Consider the following 18818-nt stretch of genomic DNA (forward strand, 5'->3'; position numbering starts at 1 on the left):
TTTCTCCGCAAAACAACACTTCACTTCCTTGCATTGCATTAGACTGAGTAAAGACAGAAGAAACCTAGCCTACTAAGCAGAGGACTGGGCTCCAAGACACTACAAGAAACATACAACAAGCTGCTCATATTCCTGCCTTTTCTCCTCACATTTTCTCTTCTCCTCCATGCTTCCTCTGCAGCAATACATCTACTCCTTAATTTTTGAGCTTATACTGATGCCTTAGGATTTTAGTTTTTATATTCTTCATTTATTTGTAATCCTGCAATGCTTTAGTGTATAACTCCAAACTCCATATAAAGTGTTAGCTACTGCTTTCCCATTTTGGTGAGACACAACAATTCTTCTCTAGGCCTGGGAATCAAGGACAAGCTACTGTCTTAGGACCAGAGAAATGTAAACAAAAGTGAGTTGGAGGAAGAGCAAACTTAGGGTAAATGTCTTCATTACCCAAAGCTATAATTTGCAGATTGACCCCCAGCACGCAAATGGACCAAACTTTTAAAAGTATCAAACCCATCACCCTTTGTCCATTTTTGGGTGTAGCCCCTGAAGGGGCATCATCAGCCCTGAATTATTTTTAAATGAGGCCTTGGCTCTAGTTACTCTTCCCTTAGTGAGATAGTTTGGTTGAGCTGCTCTTTCACAGTTAATGGAGAGCTAAATTAGCCTTGTGGAGTATCAAGAGAGTGCACATGCTCACTGCAAAAGCATCACCTGACAGCAGCCAAGAAGCCTCTCAAGCTGAGCACCTGAGTACAGCATGATGCCTGCAGGCTCGGTCACAAACATAGAATTACTGATGTAAGATGTTGGAGACTTATTTCATAGTGGGGCATGTCCTGGCCTTGTCTGAAAGAGCACAGCTGTGACTAACAAAAGTGCCTCCATGTGGTTTTATATGGACTTGGAGCGTGTTCCAATCCAGTTAAATGGGATTCCATGAGCTAAGATGTCTGTCCAGCTGCTCTGACCTGGGCAGACTGAAGAAATTTGGAAAATTTGTCTGACACACAGTGGAGTTACATTCCTGCATGCCCCCTGAGCTCTGGAGTCCATCCTATTTGTGCTCTTCAGCCTCAGTAAATGTCATCTGAGTCATGTCCCCTAGGAATGAAAAGCTGAGCAGTATTTGCAACCACTGTACTACTGCCTCAAGAACCAAATGATGGCCCTCTGACTTGCTTCCCTGCTTCCAACTGCAGCAAAAATTGGATGTCTTGGGAGAAGAAGGTGGTCAGAGCAAGGAAATATGAATTATCATCTCCCAAGGGATGGTATGCAACAGTCTGCACAGACACTGATTACAAGCAGTGGGCTTGGGACCCTGAACAGATGTAGAGATCCTCTCCTTCACTGATACATCTAACCAGTTTTCAGGTGTTTACTCAAATATTAGTTCTGTTCAGGTAAGGAAACATTTCCTACTAAGAGTGACAGATAACCTTCACAGGCCTAGGGCTTTGTTGGCTACAGTTCCTGCATTCCATGCAGTGCTACCATGGCTCTGCAGGCTTCTCACTGAACTCACTCAGAAACTACCAATCCTCCTGCCTTGTCACCTGACAGGCCAAAACTTAAAAGCCTCATCTACATGAAGCCAGGACAAAGTATGTCATTCACTGATAAAGTATGCTATTCACATTCAAAAAACCCCAAACAATTCAGCTTCATTGGTTTTTGTGGATCTGGGCCCCTGCTAGAGACAGTGACCATGAATTATTTCAGTGTTCTGGGGGTAAAATAACCAACTGTTCTGTCTTCTGGGCCTTTCTCATATTTGCTTTCCAAGAAAAGACATGGTCTTCTGTAGCTTAGATTTGCTCCAAGCTACAACAACTTACAGTTGATGTGCCAACTTCAACGTTTCAAGGCAGTCAGACTTCTTCAACTCCTCACACTTCTACTCTGGAACACTGCTGGGGATAGCTGTGAAATTTCAACTGATTTGAACTGGTCTAGGATATTGCCTTGGACTTAATACAGAGATAAATAGGACTTACTGCAGAAAATGCAATAGATATCTAATTAAGTAGATATTTGTATTGTTTATAGCAGAATTTGGATGAAGACTGATTTGTCTCTGAGTGGTCAATATTGAGACATATCCCCAGATGGTGAAAATGCAATGAGAAAGGGGGTATGGACAAAGCAAATGTATGGAATCAGACTGTGTACTATTTCCACAGTCATGTGATATTTCACTGTCAGAAAGTCTGAGGTTTACTCTTGGCCTGTTGCTATGCCTAATTGCTAAGTATTTATTGGAACAAATTATTAGAAAAAATAAGCCAAACAGGAAAATAATAAAGACTCATTTATGTGGAGGAAAAAAATTAAAAGCTTCTCCCCACATTTGATAAATAGCCAGGCAGGCATAGCTGAAGGATCTCCATGTCAAATGAAAATTTGAGGTACTGAAAAATAAATTTCAGTGAATTACAGGAAGTTTACCTAAAAGGATGCTAAATGTAGCTTTATTTTTTATTCCTACTGGACATGAAAAAAGTTTATACACAATGAAATCACTTGGTGACACTACAATATGTATGTGACTTCAGATTGTTAACTTGCCTTTCTGTTGGTTTTCCCAATTTTGATAAAACAGATTAATCACTGTAGAGTTCCTCCTTATTTGGAATAAAAGGGCTAGATATCCAGTCATTTTTATGTCCTGATTTCTCATATTTGTCTTGTTAAACGAGCTCAGTTGTTTGTAACCTTACCCCACTGATGTTATGGCAAATATCTATCAGGCAATCACTTTTCCACAGAACTGCTCAGCCCGCAAGATTAATAAAGGCAGACCACACAGATATCCAACACCCATTTCCTGGCACTCTAAAAAACCTCCTGCCTCAAGACACCCTCCAGTTACTTCCTTTGTCTTCCTCCACTATTACTTTTTCTCCATTTCTGAGCATCATCTTAGCTCACACATGTTGGTTTTCCCCTATGACTTTCCTGTGACTTCTCATGGTGGGATCATTCTCCTCCTTTTATAGGTGTGAGCACTGCAGCATAATATGGTGTCAAGATGAGGAAAAGTATAGGCAGCTGTGGCCTCTTCCATAGTACAGGAGGAAGAGGATGACAAACATTAAGATACAACAGAAATTAGGAAATAAACCAAAACAAAACAAAAACCAAAACAAACAAACAAAAAAACATCTAATTTGGCTAGGGCATTTGAGGAATCTAATGCTTTGAATACTTTCAGGGCATAAAAACCATAAACTGTATAATCATTATTAATAGCTTTTCTGACATCTCAGTCCTTCACGTTGAAGCTGTGTTTTAATTCACTAAATAGTCACCACAGAAACCTGAAATCAAACAAAAAAGAGGTCTCAGCGATAGAAGCATGGCGATATGGCACAGAGTGATACTCTCTGCCTTTGTTATCTGTGACCACCAGAAATACAGACAGGAGGAGAGAGAACCCAAGGGTTGCTTTAAGATGTGTATTAACTCTCAGGCTGTCAAAGCACAACACCAGAAATACATCTGCAGCAAACTCCTGAAACAAAGAATTACCTTATGCAACAGCTTCAGAGGATGAAACTGCATTTTTGTCTCCATAAATACAGCTTCATAATTTAGTGTCTCCTAAATGTTGTCAGTAGAGAGAAGGCTCTAGAAAATAAGTAGCTTTATGTGGTGAGTAGTCTGCAAGCTGCATGTACTTCTTGTGACAGTGCCTAGCATATACACAAGAGTCACCCAAAACAAACCCTCCTGATGCCACAGCTAGCTGGAAAATACAGAAGAGCCATATGTTTAGTGTATTCCTGAAACTCCACTCACACAAATACAAACTTTTTTGTCCACTCATACATCAAACCTTTAGAGATAGAACCACCCAGATTTTTGCTGCTTTCTGGAGACAAGAAACACAGCCAGTGTAAGGGTTGCACGTTAATTTTGTTTAGAGAAATCTTGATCCTTTTGCACATCTCTAATTTGGAATAGGACAGTCACCAACATGAGCTATACTAAATAGCCACAAAGAAGTGTTTGTAACCTGGTTAACTTTCCATGCAGAGAGATTTACTTAACTTCTGTAACAGAGAGATTTCTCTTGCAGAGAGAAATCTTCTTAAATAGACAGATAATTCAGAGAAGCACTTTGAACTCACGATTTCATGGCTCCTGCACTCTCTCTTAGTGACATCTAAATTTCCCTGTATGTGCAGCACGGGAGGTGGTATCTGTTCACACACTTTTGAAGTAAACAACTCAAATATTATAAAGTCTAGAGTACCTTTAAAAAGCCACCCTTGGTCAAGAGCCATCACACAGTTGTTACATTTATTCTAGTTTGGTCAGTTTTGGTTGGGTTTGGTTTTGTTGTTTTTTTTAAATATAAATTTATTTTCAGCATAAAATGTCTCCACTTAACTACATTTTATCCATTTTCAATTTACCTAATTTTGCATTTCACTCCTGCCTTGCAGCACTCCATCTCATTTCAGGAATAATCTTACCCGATTTCTTTATCCCTTCTCTCCGGACACAGTAATTATCAGCTCTGAGAAATCAAGAGGGCAGCTTCTCACAGAAACCTTAATAATAAGTGTTTTAAAAAATTGTTTAACAAACTATTCTAGATATAATAATTAAATTTCCCCCTGAAATATAAGGTTTCGGAGCTGAACGTTTCTTTTATACTGTTGAATAAAAATGAGTTTCTTCTAAAGAAAGTGCTCTGACAGATATGCTACAGATTTCTGCCGAAGTGATTTCAGCTGGCAGTGCATCTCATTGCTTCTTATTTTCTTTTCTCATTTCGTACCCAGCCAAGATGACCAAAGTATAAAATCTTAAAGTAAGTTTTCTCAAACACATGGCCTTAACATGTGGTTCAGATAGACACAGAATGTTTTTGGAAAACCCCATTTTCCTGATGCAAGATGAAATGTCACATTAATGGGGATTGCTGCAACTTAATGGGAATAAACACTACGTCTGTGATAACCACTAACTTAACCAATGAATGGCTAAAATGCGTTTTAGCTTCTAATCTGTAACCTACTGTTCAGGCTCCCATCAATCTCAGGGATTTTTTTGCCCACAGCTGAATGGAAAAAAATATTTTTCTATTGAAAAATCTAATTTTACATAGGTAAAAAATTTGCTCTGTTCTTTTTTCCTCTTTGGGAGTTTTCAAATGATGAAATCTTTCCTCTGTATCCCTCAGCCAAGGGAACAGAAGTGACATGACGCTGATACATATTAGAACAAGGCATTTGGAAGGGTGGGTGCTGACATCAGCTGCCAAATTGCCTCCCATGGAAAAGCCAAGTCACTGGGAGGGTTGGAAGCACAGGACAGGAAGACAGTGCACTGCTGGAGAAGTTCAAGCTGCTTTCACCCTGATTCAGGGTGTTTTTCAGTTCAAAGGCAAAGCAGTTGGAAGGAAGCAACTTGGTTTTGAGAAGTTCATCACAGACTCCAAGAAAAGATGGATGTTTTGAGAATAAATTGCATCATCAATAAGCAAAAGTATTTGTTTTCTAATTTTACACTTAGTTTTACAGAACTTTCAGACAAGCAGCTCAGTACTTATATATCAGTATTTCAAATTACATGGACATTGACTTTCCAGAAAGTCCATGAAACTCACTGATGTGTTCAGCAGCAGGGCTGCTGAGCATCCCTGCAGTGAAGACTTGTTCAACCACTGGCCTCAGCCTCTTGAGAGCCTATAGACAACCAGATACCGAAATCTGCTAAAATAATGCAATTTTAGGCAAAAATAATTGCTTTAGTTGCAAAGTTTGAGATGTCACCTGCAATTCAGTTTCAAAAGAGTAGAAATCTTTTTAAAACCCTGTTCTGGCTTGGCCCTGACAGATTGAAAGGAAAGCCAAGAGTGGGGTAACCCTTTGCACAGTGCATGACATCACTGACTACAACAGTAAGTCACAGGAAAGGAAGCAAACCCACCCAGTCAGGTTTCATGTAACTTTTTATTAAAATATAACTTACAAATAACACATCTTATGAAATTACAGACTCCAATTGTAATTCCTGAATTTTACAGCTCAGCATGAATATTGCCATATACTTAGAAATGGTGTAAAACAAGTACATTGGGATCTTTAACACAAAATAAACTTGTTTGATGGAAAAAACTATTTTATATATCTATACAGAAAGGAATTTTTTCCAAACAAGAGCTACAATTAAAACTAGCCACTACCTTAAACTAACTACTAACTAAATCTTCAAAACATAGGAATGGCTTCACATTAAACTAATCCATGAGAAATAGACCTAACATATGTTACTATATATTGCTACTATATTTTGTAATATTATTTATGTTAGTTATATTAGATTATATTGTATTGTATTATATTGTATTATAAACTTCTATTACCACTGCATTGCATTAATATTGTATAATAATATCTATTAGAATAAAGGTCTATGTGGTGGATTGCAGCTGGTTCCGTGTTTTAACATTAAACAGTTGCAGCACTGGAAAACCCATAATAAAAGTTCATATTTAAAATTTTCAGTTTCCTTTAGGAATCCAGATGAGCTCTTTTCTTCGGCGGTGTCTCATCATCTTCATCATCAGGACAACCAAATGCTTCAAATAGACCTCTCTGCTAATTAGAAAAAGATAAAAAAATGAGATTCCCACATTGAAAAAATACATTGCCCCCAAGTCTTAGGAGTGAGCAATAAAATTCTTGCCACAGTTTTCTGTAGCTGCTCAGAAGCTAAGATTAAAATAATTCTCAGCTGTAAAAGGCACAAAAGAGGTATCACTTCCTGCATTTTGTCTGCTTAAAAACACTTATAAATTCCCTAATGGGCAATAGATTCCAAAAAAGGCAATCTTATTGGTATATCACACACACAGGGCACCAGCTGGGCAGGGAAGAAAGCCAAGGAGTAAGTTCAATCATGCAGAAGAGGCAAAATTAACCTGTGCCCACCAGATTAACAACAGACTCCAGTCCCACCTTATCCTCCTTGAACCTTACCCCAAACTAATCAGGGTTTCACTCTTAGTGAAACTAGTCCGAGATTTGGGTGAATTTGTCCCTAACTAAGGTACCCTGTACAAGGCTTTTGCCGACTGTTCCACATTACACCCAGTAAAGTTCCACGATGCTGCTCTACTGTCCTATGTAAGGACAGAAGCTTCCATAAAAGTTCTCTCCCACCTTGGGGGCTGTCACCACTGTTGTCAGGGTTGTATATGTTGGATAGGAGCCATTGGAGCTTGCTGGTGATGTTGGAGCTGCCTTCTCTTCACCTTCACTGAACTGCACATCTTCATCCACCTGTGAGACTGCTGCTTTGACAAATGTCTCACCAGGTAATATGGAGGAGACACTGCAAGAGACATAGGACAAGTGATTGAAGCTTTGCCTGATGTTTCATACTCAGACAGGTCATAAATGGCTTCCAAAGCTTTAGAATTAGTTGACTTGGAAAAGGTAATCCAGCTCCAGCCCTGCTTCCACCTGCGCCAGAAGCTTCACAAATACCCAGGCAGACTGATAATGAGGCAGACTGAATCCTAACTCAGAAGAACAAAGCAAGATTATGCTTTTCATAAACTGAGAGTTTTCTGAACAGAAGATTTAATCTACTGACCACATCAGCTCTGCTCAAAGAAAGGCAGATGGGGGTTTACTCTAACTCAAGGAGTTTTCAGCAAGAGTGAAATCCAACCCAGCTACCTGCTTCTGCTGCTCTTTGGGAAATTAAAAACTAACCAGCAGACCTGCAGAATGGCAGTCACTGGCAGTCTCATAAGACAGAAACTGGGCCATACCTGTTCAGTTTCTCATTTTGCTGGTATTTTTCTTGCTCATATTTTGTCTTCAGTCCCTGGAATGTGTGAATGTTTTTGACAGATTCCAGTGCATCAGAGAAGTTCTCAACTATATGTGCAATAAGGAAGTGAATATCCTCCTGAGTAAAAACATATACAGGGTTTCAGTCTCAAATGTTCACATACAGAAAGCCAGAAAGCTTTTAACTTTTTATTTTGGAAAGTAACTGCTTCCTTGTCCAGAACCAAAATATTGTTGTCAAGAGCAAACAGGAAGCAATCAGATTTATTCTTAGGAAAAAAGCTGAGATCTAGAAAGAATTATTAAACTTTCCTTAGAAATAGTCAATAGACTCAGCAATGTCCCAGTTCCATTTATGACTCTTCCAGCAAAACAAGATGTTTGCTATCTTGGAAAATTCTGCCTTTTGCCTCTTGCCCTGCGAGGTCATGGACATGTTGGTGCTAAGGCTACTGCTGAACTCACCTTTCGGATGAATTCAAACAGCTCCATGGAAGCAGACTTGAGCAGGTTGCACTTATTCCGGTTGTCCAACACGGCATTTACAACTGGTTCAAACAGGTTTCCCAGAGTGATGTAATGGTTATAAAGTTCATCTTTCAGGCCAATTATCCTCCTCATAAAGCGAAGAGCACCTGTGTGAAGAAAGATATTCAAGCATTCAAAAACCACATGCCAGGCTCTCATCTTCTTGTGGAACAATTTAAAAACCTGGTGTTACCCCAAGAGGAAGATGCACCCCAAAGTGCAGAAGCAGATTTGTTGACCTTTTCAGGAACCATGGATTTCTTTCTCAAGTCCAGCAGCAATGCATTCCAGCATGCATAAAGTTCATATATTAACTCCCCACTGTGCTTTTGTCCTTGTTCCCCTCCCAGAACAAGCCCTAAGTCTTTAAAGATCCTGGTTCACAGAATTTCACTCACTCTCCACAAGGAGAACCAGATTTAGGACATTATTAAGAAAGGACACCATTTCCACTGAAATGAGGTAGGAAATCTGATTACAAAGGATCCTGCCATGAAGATTTGAAAGGATCTCTGTAGAGATTGGAAGATTTGAAGGGAGACAACAATCCTCTTCCCACAAGAAACTGCATTGGTCTGTACTGCTGCTACCTCATTTTTTCCAAATTACTTAATTGTAGCCTGTAAAACCCACCAAATGAACAGGAATACTGAGTTCAAGTGTACATTGGTACTGGTACACCTTCCACACAGGACACACAATGCCTTGAAAAAGGAAATCATGACAGTTCCATACTCACACAAGGCCAGAAATTTGTGTTTGGATTTCATCAAGACCAGTGTTCTTCTTAGGAGATCTTTCTTGATAATGAAAATCTTCATGTGATACTTGTGCCGTTCCACACAAAAAGACAACAGCTGCAAAACTGAGGCAAGTATTTCTGCTGTTTGATAATTATCTACAAGAAAAAGTAATGCCATAAGTTGTACAAAGAAAAAAAATAATGTACTGTCAAAGTACACTGAGCTCAGTTGCTATTGGAGTTCCTGACATATTTTTAGTGGATTTTTGTTTTACTGGATTGCTTTAGGAAGCAGGACATTGGGTCAGAGCAAAACAACAAACACAACTGTGGCTTTTTTGCCTTTACAGTAAATATTCTTTAAAATTAGACTAGTAAAACTATGGCGCTATTCTCAATATACATGAAGGAAGCGCATCTTTACAAAGTAGACCATCAAGCTATGTCAGCATTCACAGCTTCAGGAAAGGGCTATGAAACGTCCTGCCCCCAGAATCCCTGTCCCTGGAGGAACAGCAGCTTGCTGGCACGCATCACAGGTTTATTGCTGTTACCAGGACTGTAAGGCCCTTCAAAGGGAAAAAAATTTAAATTGTCATTACCTATTTCATACCATTCTTCTGATGTATCAGCCAGAAGCGGCGCTGTAAGAACATGAATGTAACGGTCGTAGAAGATATCGAGAAATTCAAATATTTCTAAATTCTAAAACAACAATAATGTCATTAAACACTGCATTCACATACAACCTTTTAAATAAAAGAGTAGTAACAGAAGAAACATCCTACAAAGAATTCTACTGAGTTCTTTGAATCTGCAGCACTGTCTTCACACGAGATCAATTTCTTCATTTTGGGACAAACTTTTGTTTCTTGTGTCTCCAAACAACCTAGCTATCACTAAAAGAATTCCCAGCATGGATGCAAATATATACTGGAAAGAACATCAGTGACTCAAAGTGCTTGACAAAGTGTACTTAAACCATTCTGAAGTGCACATAGTTTTGCTCAGAAGAACCTGTAAACCATTTTTACAGGTTTTACAGGTATTCTGGTACATAACTATGTATTAAAATATTTCAGGATTTATCATCCAGATGAGAGAGCTATGGTCAGACAGTACTATGGCACTGACACATGCGATTGTATGGTTTAATACTGGCGCGATGACCCAGACCCATACCTTTCATCAGAAAATTAGCTTATCTTTTGCTTATTTAAAGTCACTATCAGACCACAGTACACTCAATTAAGGAAAATTTTTATATATTTTTTTTTTATCCTCTGCCCACAATAATAGCAATAGAGAATATCAGGCTTTTAAGTTTACCAAGACAGTATCATATTTTCTCCCATTCACATTCTCTTACACTAGCTATGGCCAGCATTTTTTCTGGATCAATCAGAGCACACAAAATCTCCATCAACTGATTATCTCCTCCAAACTCAGGGTTTGGACTACAGATTATCTGCTCAATGACCTCAGTGATGAGTTGGGTATCCTGCAAAAAAACCCAAAGAAAGAAATGACAAAATAATTCCTCAAAAGAATAGAATGAGTTCCTCACTTTCTTCATTTTTTTTTAAATAAGAATTAAAACAAAAGGCAGAAATTTAGGTTTTATTTTTCTGGTTATTTTCCTGTTTGCCTAGAACTGGTATATTCAACAAACTCCAAACCACTTTTACTTACATTCTCACTCTTCTGGGCCTCTTGCATTACAAATTGTTGGACGGTGGCTAGACTAAATTCTACTAGATAAGACAATATATCCGTAGCAGCAGCTCTAACTTGCAGATCACCCATTCCCTCACAAAGAAAAAAAAAAAAGATTAATTTGTTAGAGTAAATAAAGTTTGGTACTTATTATCATGTGAAGCTGCAAAGAGGAGGCAGTTTAAAAACTGGAGAACATTTTGTTACAAAAATTTTCATGAGAAACACGATAATATGGTTACAGAAAAACAGTAAGGAACCAGGCAAATCCTTCTCCTACTATTTTCCTCCTTTAGAAAGGGCACAAGGCTTAATGTGTATTTGAGAGCCCTAACTTAGGCTAGAAACATTCACAACATCCTACTTGCTTCAATATCTAACTTTATTGATATTCTATGCCTGCTATCCACAATTTATTAATTTTATACTAAAGGACCAACTGTACAAATCAAGGTGTACCACAGTTTCTGTGCCCATTTACAGGCAACAAGAATCCAAAACTTTCTTTGAGGGATGTGATTTTCTCTCATTAAAAAAAACAACAATCAAACTTCCGCATGAAAAAGTCTTTTTCACCTTTTGACTACCTTGTCACAGGGGCTTCACAGCCCTCAGACTTTTTCATCATGAAGTCTGTAAAGTAAAAATAGTAAGAGCAGTGAAGCCAGCCTACTCCAGAGCAGAACTGTGGGCAGCTTCTGGATTCTGGACATTAGCAGAAAACTCCACTCTCAGCAGAGCAATACTCTCCAAACAGACTTATGAAAAGGTGCTCAGCAGATTAAAAAAAAAAAAAAAAAAGAAAGAAAAAAAAAAAAGGAGAAAGGCTACATGGCTGTGGGCTTTTCTCACTTTTCTCATTTTATTAAAACCAATTCTAAGTTTTCACTTACCATTAACCTTTCAAGAGTTGGAAGAAATCCCAACTTTGCCAAAGTTTGAAGAAATTCATCTCTTTTCTCAGGTAATGTGAAAGAAAAGGCACAGAATTCTTTGAAAAACTTCATCTGGTGCACAGGAAAAAAGAAAAAGTCTTATGTATTTGAGTCAGAAAACTCTCTGAAAGGAGGAAACAGTTACAATTTGCACTGGAGGCGTACTGCCTCTTAGAAATACTTCTAAGACTGCAGAACTCTAAGGACAGTTACAGTTTCGCTTTCTACTTCATCCCTCTCATTTAAAGTCTTTGAGGAGCCACTGAGACTGCTGACTTACCAATTCACATTGTTGCTCGCCAGCAGTAGCTTCATTTGTTAATTGTGCAAAAACTTCAGGCAAAAATTCCTCATCTTTCTGTGGAGCATGCAAAAAGAACACAAATTACACAGGGCCTTCTGGAAAGTGAAAATATGATCCTTCTAGGATCACACACTGCCATTATTTTTTATTACAAAGAAGGCAAATGCTAGAGTACACACCCAGCACGATAATTTCCAGCACTTTCAGAACTCCTCCTGTGCAGTTGAAGCATCTCCAGGACACCAGAGCCACAGCTAAAGCTGGGCACAGGGGATGATCCCTAAAGCTGATCCCTAAATTTGTCTCTACAGTGTGGCATTTCCTTTCTTTCTCTGCTGTGCCACCCCTATGCTTTGCAGTTCTGTCAAAGCCCACAGACTCCCTGTGGGATTTGCTACACTCACACACACATCAAAAAGACAGAGACGGACAGTCCTAATTTGTTTTAGACTCCCTCAGAGCACTTTGCACATCAACTTCTAGGGAAGAAACTGGAACACTTCTAATGTAAAAAGTGTTAACCAAGAGAAAACTTTGGCCCTACTGTACCTGCACTATTCATACTACACTATGAACATCCCAAGGGGATCAGTTTCCCTCTTTTGGACCCACAACATTGCAAAGCACCTTTTCAGTCCATCTCTGTGAGGACTCCATTAACAGATGGCAATTTGGCTGCAGCCACATTCTCCTGAATCTTACTAGCAGTAAAACCAGCTCTCCCACATGAAAGCACTCTGCTTTGCCAAGATGGGAAACTTTTGTGACTATTATGTGCTTTTCAGATTCACATCCTCTACCGGTATAAGATATTTAAAGATATATAGGACAACACTACACTTCGTGTTAAGCATTTCATTCTTTACACTTCAAGAAACCCAGGAACATCATAATTTCTCAAGTGTTTTGGCACTTTCTGCCATATCTGTCCACCCATTTCTCTGCACCCTTTTACACGGAAAACAGTGGAATAAATGTCCCTGGAATGAAATACTGGAAGTTGCATTCCTTAAATACTTATATAAAACCAGTTTCAAAGGTTTTTTGGCAATCAAAGAGAAGGACTTTATTTTGTTACAGCCAATAAAAAGTATTAAGATATTCACCTGAAATTTATCATTTTGAAAATACAAAAAATCCAAGGTATCAGAAAGAAGGGAACGCATTCAAAACATTGTGCCTGTGATTAACTTACACAGTGTTCACCAGCTTTAAACCATTTCCAAACTACAGCCAGAGGGATCTCTACAGATCCCATCTAAGCCACATTAAAAAACACTTACCTGCAATGCCTGTAAAATCTCCTCTTTGCTGCAGCTGATGAAGGAATTGAGGGTAGAAAGAAAACCCGCTTCAAAATCTGATGGATTAGGCAGGATGATGGTGCGAATGTACTGTGCCCTAGATGTCAGGCGGATTTTTTGCCTGAGTTCAGGGTCTCTGATAGGAATAACCTCCTGAAGCTTTGCTGTTTTGGTTAAGAATTCCCTGTGCCATGCTGGCTGAGCCAAACAAGGATCATATTCAAGGCATCCGATGACACCCAGAATACACTCATCAGAAAACATCACCTCAAACAGAATGGTTTTGTCCAGGTACAAAATTCCTCTCACAATGTCAAACAGAAGATGCAATCCTTCAGTGTTCTTTACACTCTCACAGACTTGGAAAAGCTGTAGCAACTTTGGAATATAGCCTTCGTTCTTCAAGGCCAGTGCTAGCTTTTGCTTACGGATGCGTGAGAGGCGAACAGAAGCCACTAGGTCTGCAATCTCTCCAAGTCTGTGGAGTTCACAGGTAGGAAGGTCTATCAAATGACTAATTCTACTCATTTCTTTAGGCATTCCTCTTCTGACTCAAGAAGGTCCTGGGTAACTTCCAGAGAATGACACCAATACCCAAAGGGGACAAGAGGGAAGCAAGACAGGAGCCCACTCTGCACTGTCCTCCTGATGCTCTGCCCCTCCAACTGCCTCAGGTGTTCTTCAGTCATTGTGATGTCACTTGGATCGGAGCCTGCTGATTGGTCCATCCCTGTAACTCCCAGACTCCAGAATGTTGGGCTCATGACTGTCCAGGGTCACGGTAAGTGACCAGTGGCTGTTGTCTGTTGGTGACCTTTTAGAACTTCTAGAGTACCTGCTGGGAGCCTATAAGAAGGCCGGAGGGCAGCCTTCTTACAGGCTTTTAGAGCCTCTTTCCAAGGGCACGAGGAAAGAGGGGGAATAGCCTTAAGCTGTTTCTGTTGGATATTAGGAAGAAATGCTGGACAATAAAAGTGGTGAGGCGTTGCCAATGGTTGCCCAGAGAGGTTGTGGCTGCCCCATCCCTGGAAGTGTTGAAGGCCAGGCTTGATGGGGCTTTGAGCCACATGGTCTAGTAGAAGATGTCCCTGCCTATTGCAGGGGCATTGGAACCAGATGAGCTTTTAGGTCCCTTCCAAACCTAGCTATGATCAAATCGTCATCATGGAAGCAAGCTGGGACACTTCCCCAACTGCACTGCAGCTGAGGGCTATGGGCTTTTCAGAAGAAAGAGGCTAGGAAGTGTTAAGGAAACTTCCCTGTCCAGCCACCCAAGAGCCACTCTGGAGTCACTCTCACATCACTTCATGTGGGACCAAAGGCTTTCACAGCTGTATCCTCCACTCTCAGGCAGTAAGACTAGGTTTCCTTACCTGCTTAACTCTGGATTTCCCATAGCAGAGTCTCAGATGTCCAGATCCTCAAAATAGTTTAATCATGGTTCAGTAACTAAATAACAAAATAACAACTCAAGCTGGCACCTCGGAGGAGGAACCTTAAATAAAGAAACTCCTGTGCTTTTATCCCCTCACTGCACAAGGTCATGAATGTCTGGGCTCATCAACTCCTACTGTGTCTCTGAGTCCCCTGCTGCCCCACAGGTCCCTGTGCCGTTTGTAATGCAAAGGGCAGTTCATGGCCTCTTGCCTTGGGCTTGGGCTCCTGCCCCCCCTCCCCCGCCCAGAGCTCAACCTGCATCTTGTACTGCAGCTGCATCCCGAGTTACCTGCACTGAATGTATTCTTTAACACCTACCTCACCAACATCTACTGAAAAAGGAATACAGCTGGCTGCAAGCAACCAAGGGCACTCCTGGAACGTGCAGAGGACAACTTCCTTTTCCAGGCATTAGACGATCCCCCCCTGGAAGTGTTGAAGGCCAGGCTGGATGGGGCTCTGAGCAATTATGTCCAGTGAGAAGCATCCCTGCTCATGGCAGACGGGTTGGAACAGGATAATCTTTAAGGTGCCTTCCCACGAAAGCCATTCTATGATCCTATGACTTGGAAGAGACTTAAAATCAGTAATAACTGTACCTCTTACCCCGTGTTGGCTTCTTAATGGCAGCTGCTTTTGTCTTTTCAGTAAGTGCAAAGAATAATTCATGTTTGTGCAACATCTTAGAAGCGTCCTCTTCCTGTCAATTACTTTAAAGCTGCTACATGTTCCTTCATACCACATTCACTAAGGGTGACACTGGCCCTTCCAGAAATAGGACAGATGCTGCAATATAGGGAGACATCAGTGACAGTGAACAATTCCACTAGCCTATGAGAGCTGGAAAGCCTTTTGAAAGCAGATGACAATGAACAGGTCCAGTGTTTCACAATTAAGGGCTTGTCCCAGCTTTTTCTACCCATGGTGATTCCTTGAAAAACCTATAAATTAAACAACACACACTTTCAAGATAATATTAGCACAGAAGGTAATATAAAGGCTGGTGTTTATTGGAGGTGTCCAGAGGCAGATATGGAAAATGGCCACAAAATGCACCCCTCCCCCCACCCAGGGTAAATGCAGTTTTGTAAGTTTAGCAAATTAGCATAATCACCAATTAGAGACATAACTGGTGAGACAATTTTCCCCAGTTAAACCCTTCCCTGATTCCCACTTCCCCTTTTTAGGTACCAAACCATTCTTGATGAAAATGCATGAATGTATCTCAAAGAGCTGGTTTTGACCTTGGCTCCGAGGGAGAACCAAGATAGGATAGGGGCCTTGTAACCCCTGGGACTTGGAGCTCTGGAATATATTTTATCTTTCTGTCGAGGCAAAAAGGTAAGGAAAAGCACTGGGAGAATGAATACACTAATGTTATGAACAGGCAAAATGAAGCCAAGATCTTCTAAAAGGCTCGGACCTGTTTCCTGAAAGTCAAGACAACCAAAGAGGGGACCCCAGGGTAAGCGCCTGGGGCCTATGCAGCAAGTCAGAGTTACAAACTAACAAAACTGTGTGCTACACAGAGTGTTTCCTTGGACACTGGCTCTGCAGAAAGACCCAGGTGCTCAGCATCCAGGAGTTTTAAAGTCTCTTAAAGTGTCAGGGTTGAAGCACTCTCAATCAGTTGGTCCATAACATGGTGCATTTCTGGCCAATCATCCTGGAGTTCTGAGGCTTCACTGGCTGGTTAGTCTTCCAATCATATTTCATATTAATGTCATCATCTCATGAGGTAGTTTTCTAGAAAATTCCCTTGCCCAGATCTCACCACCCCCCCTCTAGTGGGCACACATTCCTATTACAGCACATTTAACTCCATAACTTATTACTCCATAACTTATTACATAAATTAAGCACAAGACTTTATTATATTAATGAACAATTCATAACCTTACCTACAAAAGCTACCTTTATTTATAGCACTAATAGGCTACAAATACATCTGTAAAGAATACAGAGAACATGTAAGAAAAAAAGGCAAAAATCAATTCAGCATCAATGGAAAAATGCATCTGAAATAGGCATGGAATGAGTCCCATGGAAAACAACACACAAAATTTTCAGGAGGTCCTTAGAAAACAGTAGACTATATGCAGGAACAAATTGTGATACTTTTTCTAGTCAGAATCACTTTAATATAAAGTTTTTACTGGAAGATGTTGATTTATTTTTAGTAAAATAATCATGGTAGAAGTCAGTTTTGAGGAATTTCTTGTTTGAGCTTTATGCTATGTATCTTCTTTTCATAGTTCTGATACTCTGCTTCCTTTTGGCTTTGAAAACACTTTTCTAAAAAAAGAGAAAGAAAGTGTAATAAATGAGAGAGATGAGAATTAAAATGCTTCAAGCCTAGTCACATATTTTTAATTTTCATTTTATGAAAATGCTCAGCTCTGGATTTTCACTTCAATTAGAATGTCATAAACCAAGAAAAATATTTCTACCTACTCCATCAAAACATGCAAAAGTACTTTGTGAAATATGAATTGAAGGATATTTGGTCTCCAATGAACCAGAGATCTGTCTTCCCATTTGTGGAGATGGTGGGGAGGAGGAAGTGATGAAAGCATTTCATAAAAAACATCAATTTGAAATGGAAAATAAAGGACTTTTAAAGACTGGCTAAAGCTTACAGATATTAGCTATGAAGTGACAATTTTGAGACCAAGTATTTAGTCAGCTAGGAATAATTCCCACTTTCTAAAATTCTGGTTTTATAAAGATCAGCTCAGCTCCATTCACAGAGGCGGTGGTGTGCAGGCAGCTTCTCTCACAAGACTGTGGATGATTTTTTTATTTTTAAGTGAGCTACAGAGGAACAAGATTTGCAAGTGTGACAAACACTTTTCCCACTAGGCTGTTAATCTGACTGGGTAACTCCTCCATGCAGCACTGCAGAACTGAGGAGATTCCCAGGTTGGTGCATCCATGCAGACTGTGTCTTAGTTCTCCATACATCGCCAGGGCAGAAATAATCACACTGCAACACTACATCATCTTCTTTAGCCTCAAAATGCTGGTGCCTGCTGAAGACCAGCACCAGCTCTGAGAGCCAGAGGCAGGACTTGGAGCACAGAAAGTTCCCAGCTTGTGCTGTGACAGATGCTTTGTTCACCAATGCCTTTAGTAGTTAAAGATGGATTCACCTGGGACTGTTGGGGCATGGGGTGTGTGGCACAATTTTTGTTTGTTGTTTTAGAATGGGTTTACTTATTTCTTGAGTTTTCATTAAAAACCTAGGTATGTTTCACATTATCAGAGTTGGCTCTTGAGAGTGTCTTAGTCCTGCCCTGCCTAGATATCCAGGGTATCGTTCAGTGACAACCTAATCAATATGTCATTCAGATACGCTTGGCAATTAAGGACCTCAGATGTCCTTGTCAGAACCAGAGGCACACCCTGAATCCCACTGATTGTCAGTGCATTCTGGGACTTCTTAATGGCTTTGCTGTTTTTTAAATCAATTAAGAGGCTGAAGAACAGATATGCTTTGGAAACAATAAATAAATATGAAGACTAGAGGCATGCCCAGATGCCCAAGCATTGGCAAAGACAGTTCCCAACAAGGAACAGCCTGGTCATTATCTGCTCCATGCTGACTTGGGTGATTTTATGATGATACTGTTTTCCCTAATCATCTGCTGTATGCCCAGAAATTGTTGATGTAGTTTTGAGGCAGTTCTGGGGATGGAGGTTGAGCCTTGGGGTTCAGATTGAGCCTGGGGGCTCTTGTGCAGGCTTTTATCAAAGCCTCACTCATGGGTATCCATGGTTCCCTGCAGACAGGCAGACTTTGTTGCTTAGCTAGCTTGGCTTTTGGTTAGCTTAGGCACTAAGTTTTTTTTCCTTTCCCTGTCCTTGGAGACTTTGACAGCAAACCTTCCACAGTGTTTTGGTTGGTTTTTTTTTTTTTCCTGAACTGTTCAGTTTGGTTTTGGACTGAGATCAGTGAGGTGATGGGAGAAGCAGAGGACTAGCAGGGAGCCAAGGAGCTGCTCCATCCTGGCACCAGACCTCAGAAGA

General features: G+C 40.2%; 1 protein-coding gene across 1 annotated transcript; it reads right to left on the reverse strand.

Moving 5' to 3' along the window:
- Window positions 1-6533: 6533 nt before the first annotated feature.
- On the reverse strand, window positions 6534-14080 carry LOC135445155 (serine/threonine-protein phosphatase 4 regulatory subunit 3B-like). The gene is given in 12 exon segments (XM_064707191.1): window positions 6534-6620; window positions 7185-7356; window positions 7802-7941; window positions 8289-8458; window positions 9091-9249; window positions 9696-9798; window positions 10463-10594; window positions 10786-10902; window positions 11703-11816; window positions 12025-12102; window positions 13332-13885; window positions 13888-14080. Coding segments are annotated over 12 exon segments (2019 nt in total).
- Between the last annotated feature and the right edge of the window lie 4738 nt (window positions 14081-18818).

Source organism: Zonotrichia leucophrys, chromosome 3, assembly GCF_028769735.1.
Source record: "Zonotrichia leucophrys gambelii isolate GWCS_2022_RI chromosome 3, RI_Zleu_2.0, whole genome shotgun sequence".
In the NCBI taxonomy this organism is placed as follows: domain Eukaryota; kingdom Metazoa; phylum Chordata; class Aves; order Passeriformes; family Passerellidae; genus Zonotrichia; species Zonotrichia leucophrys.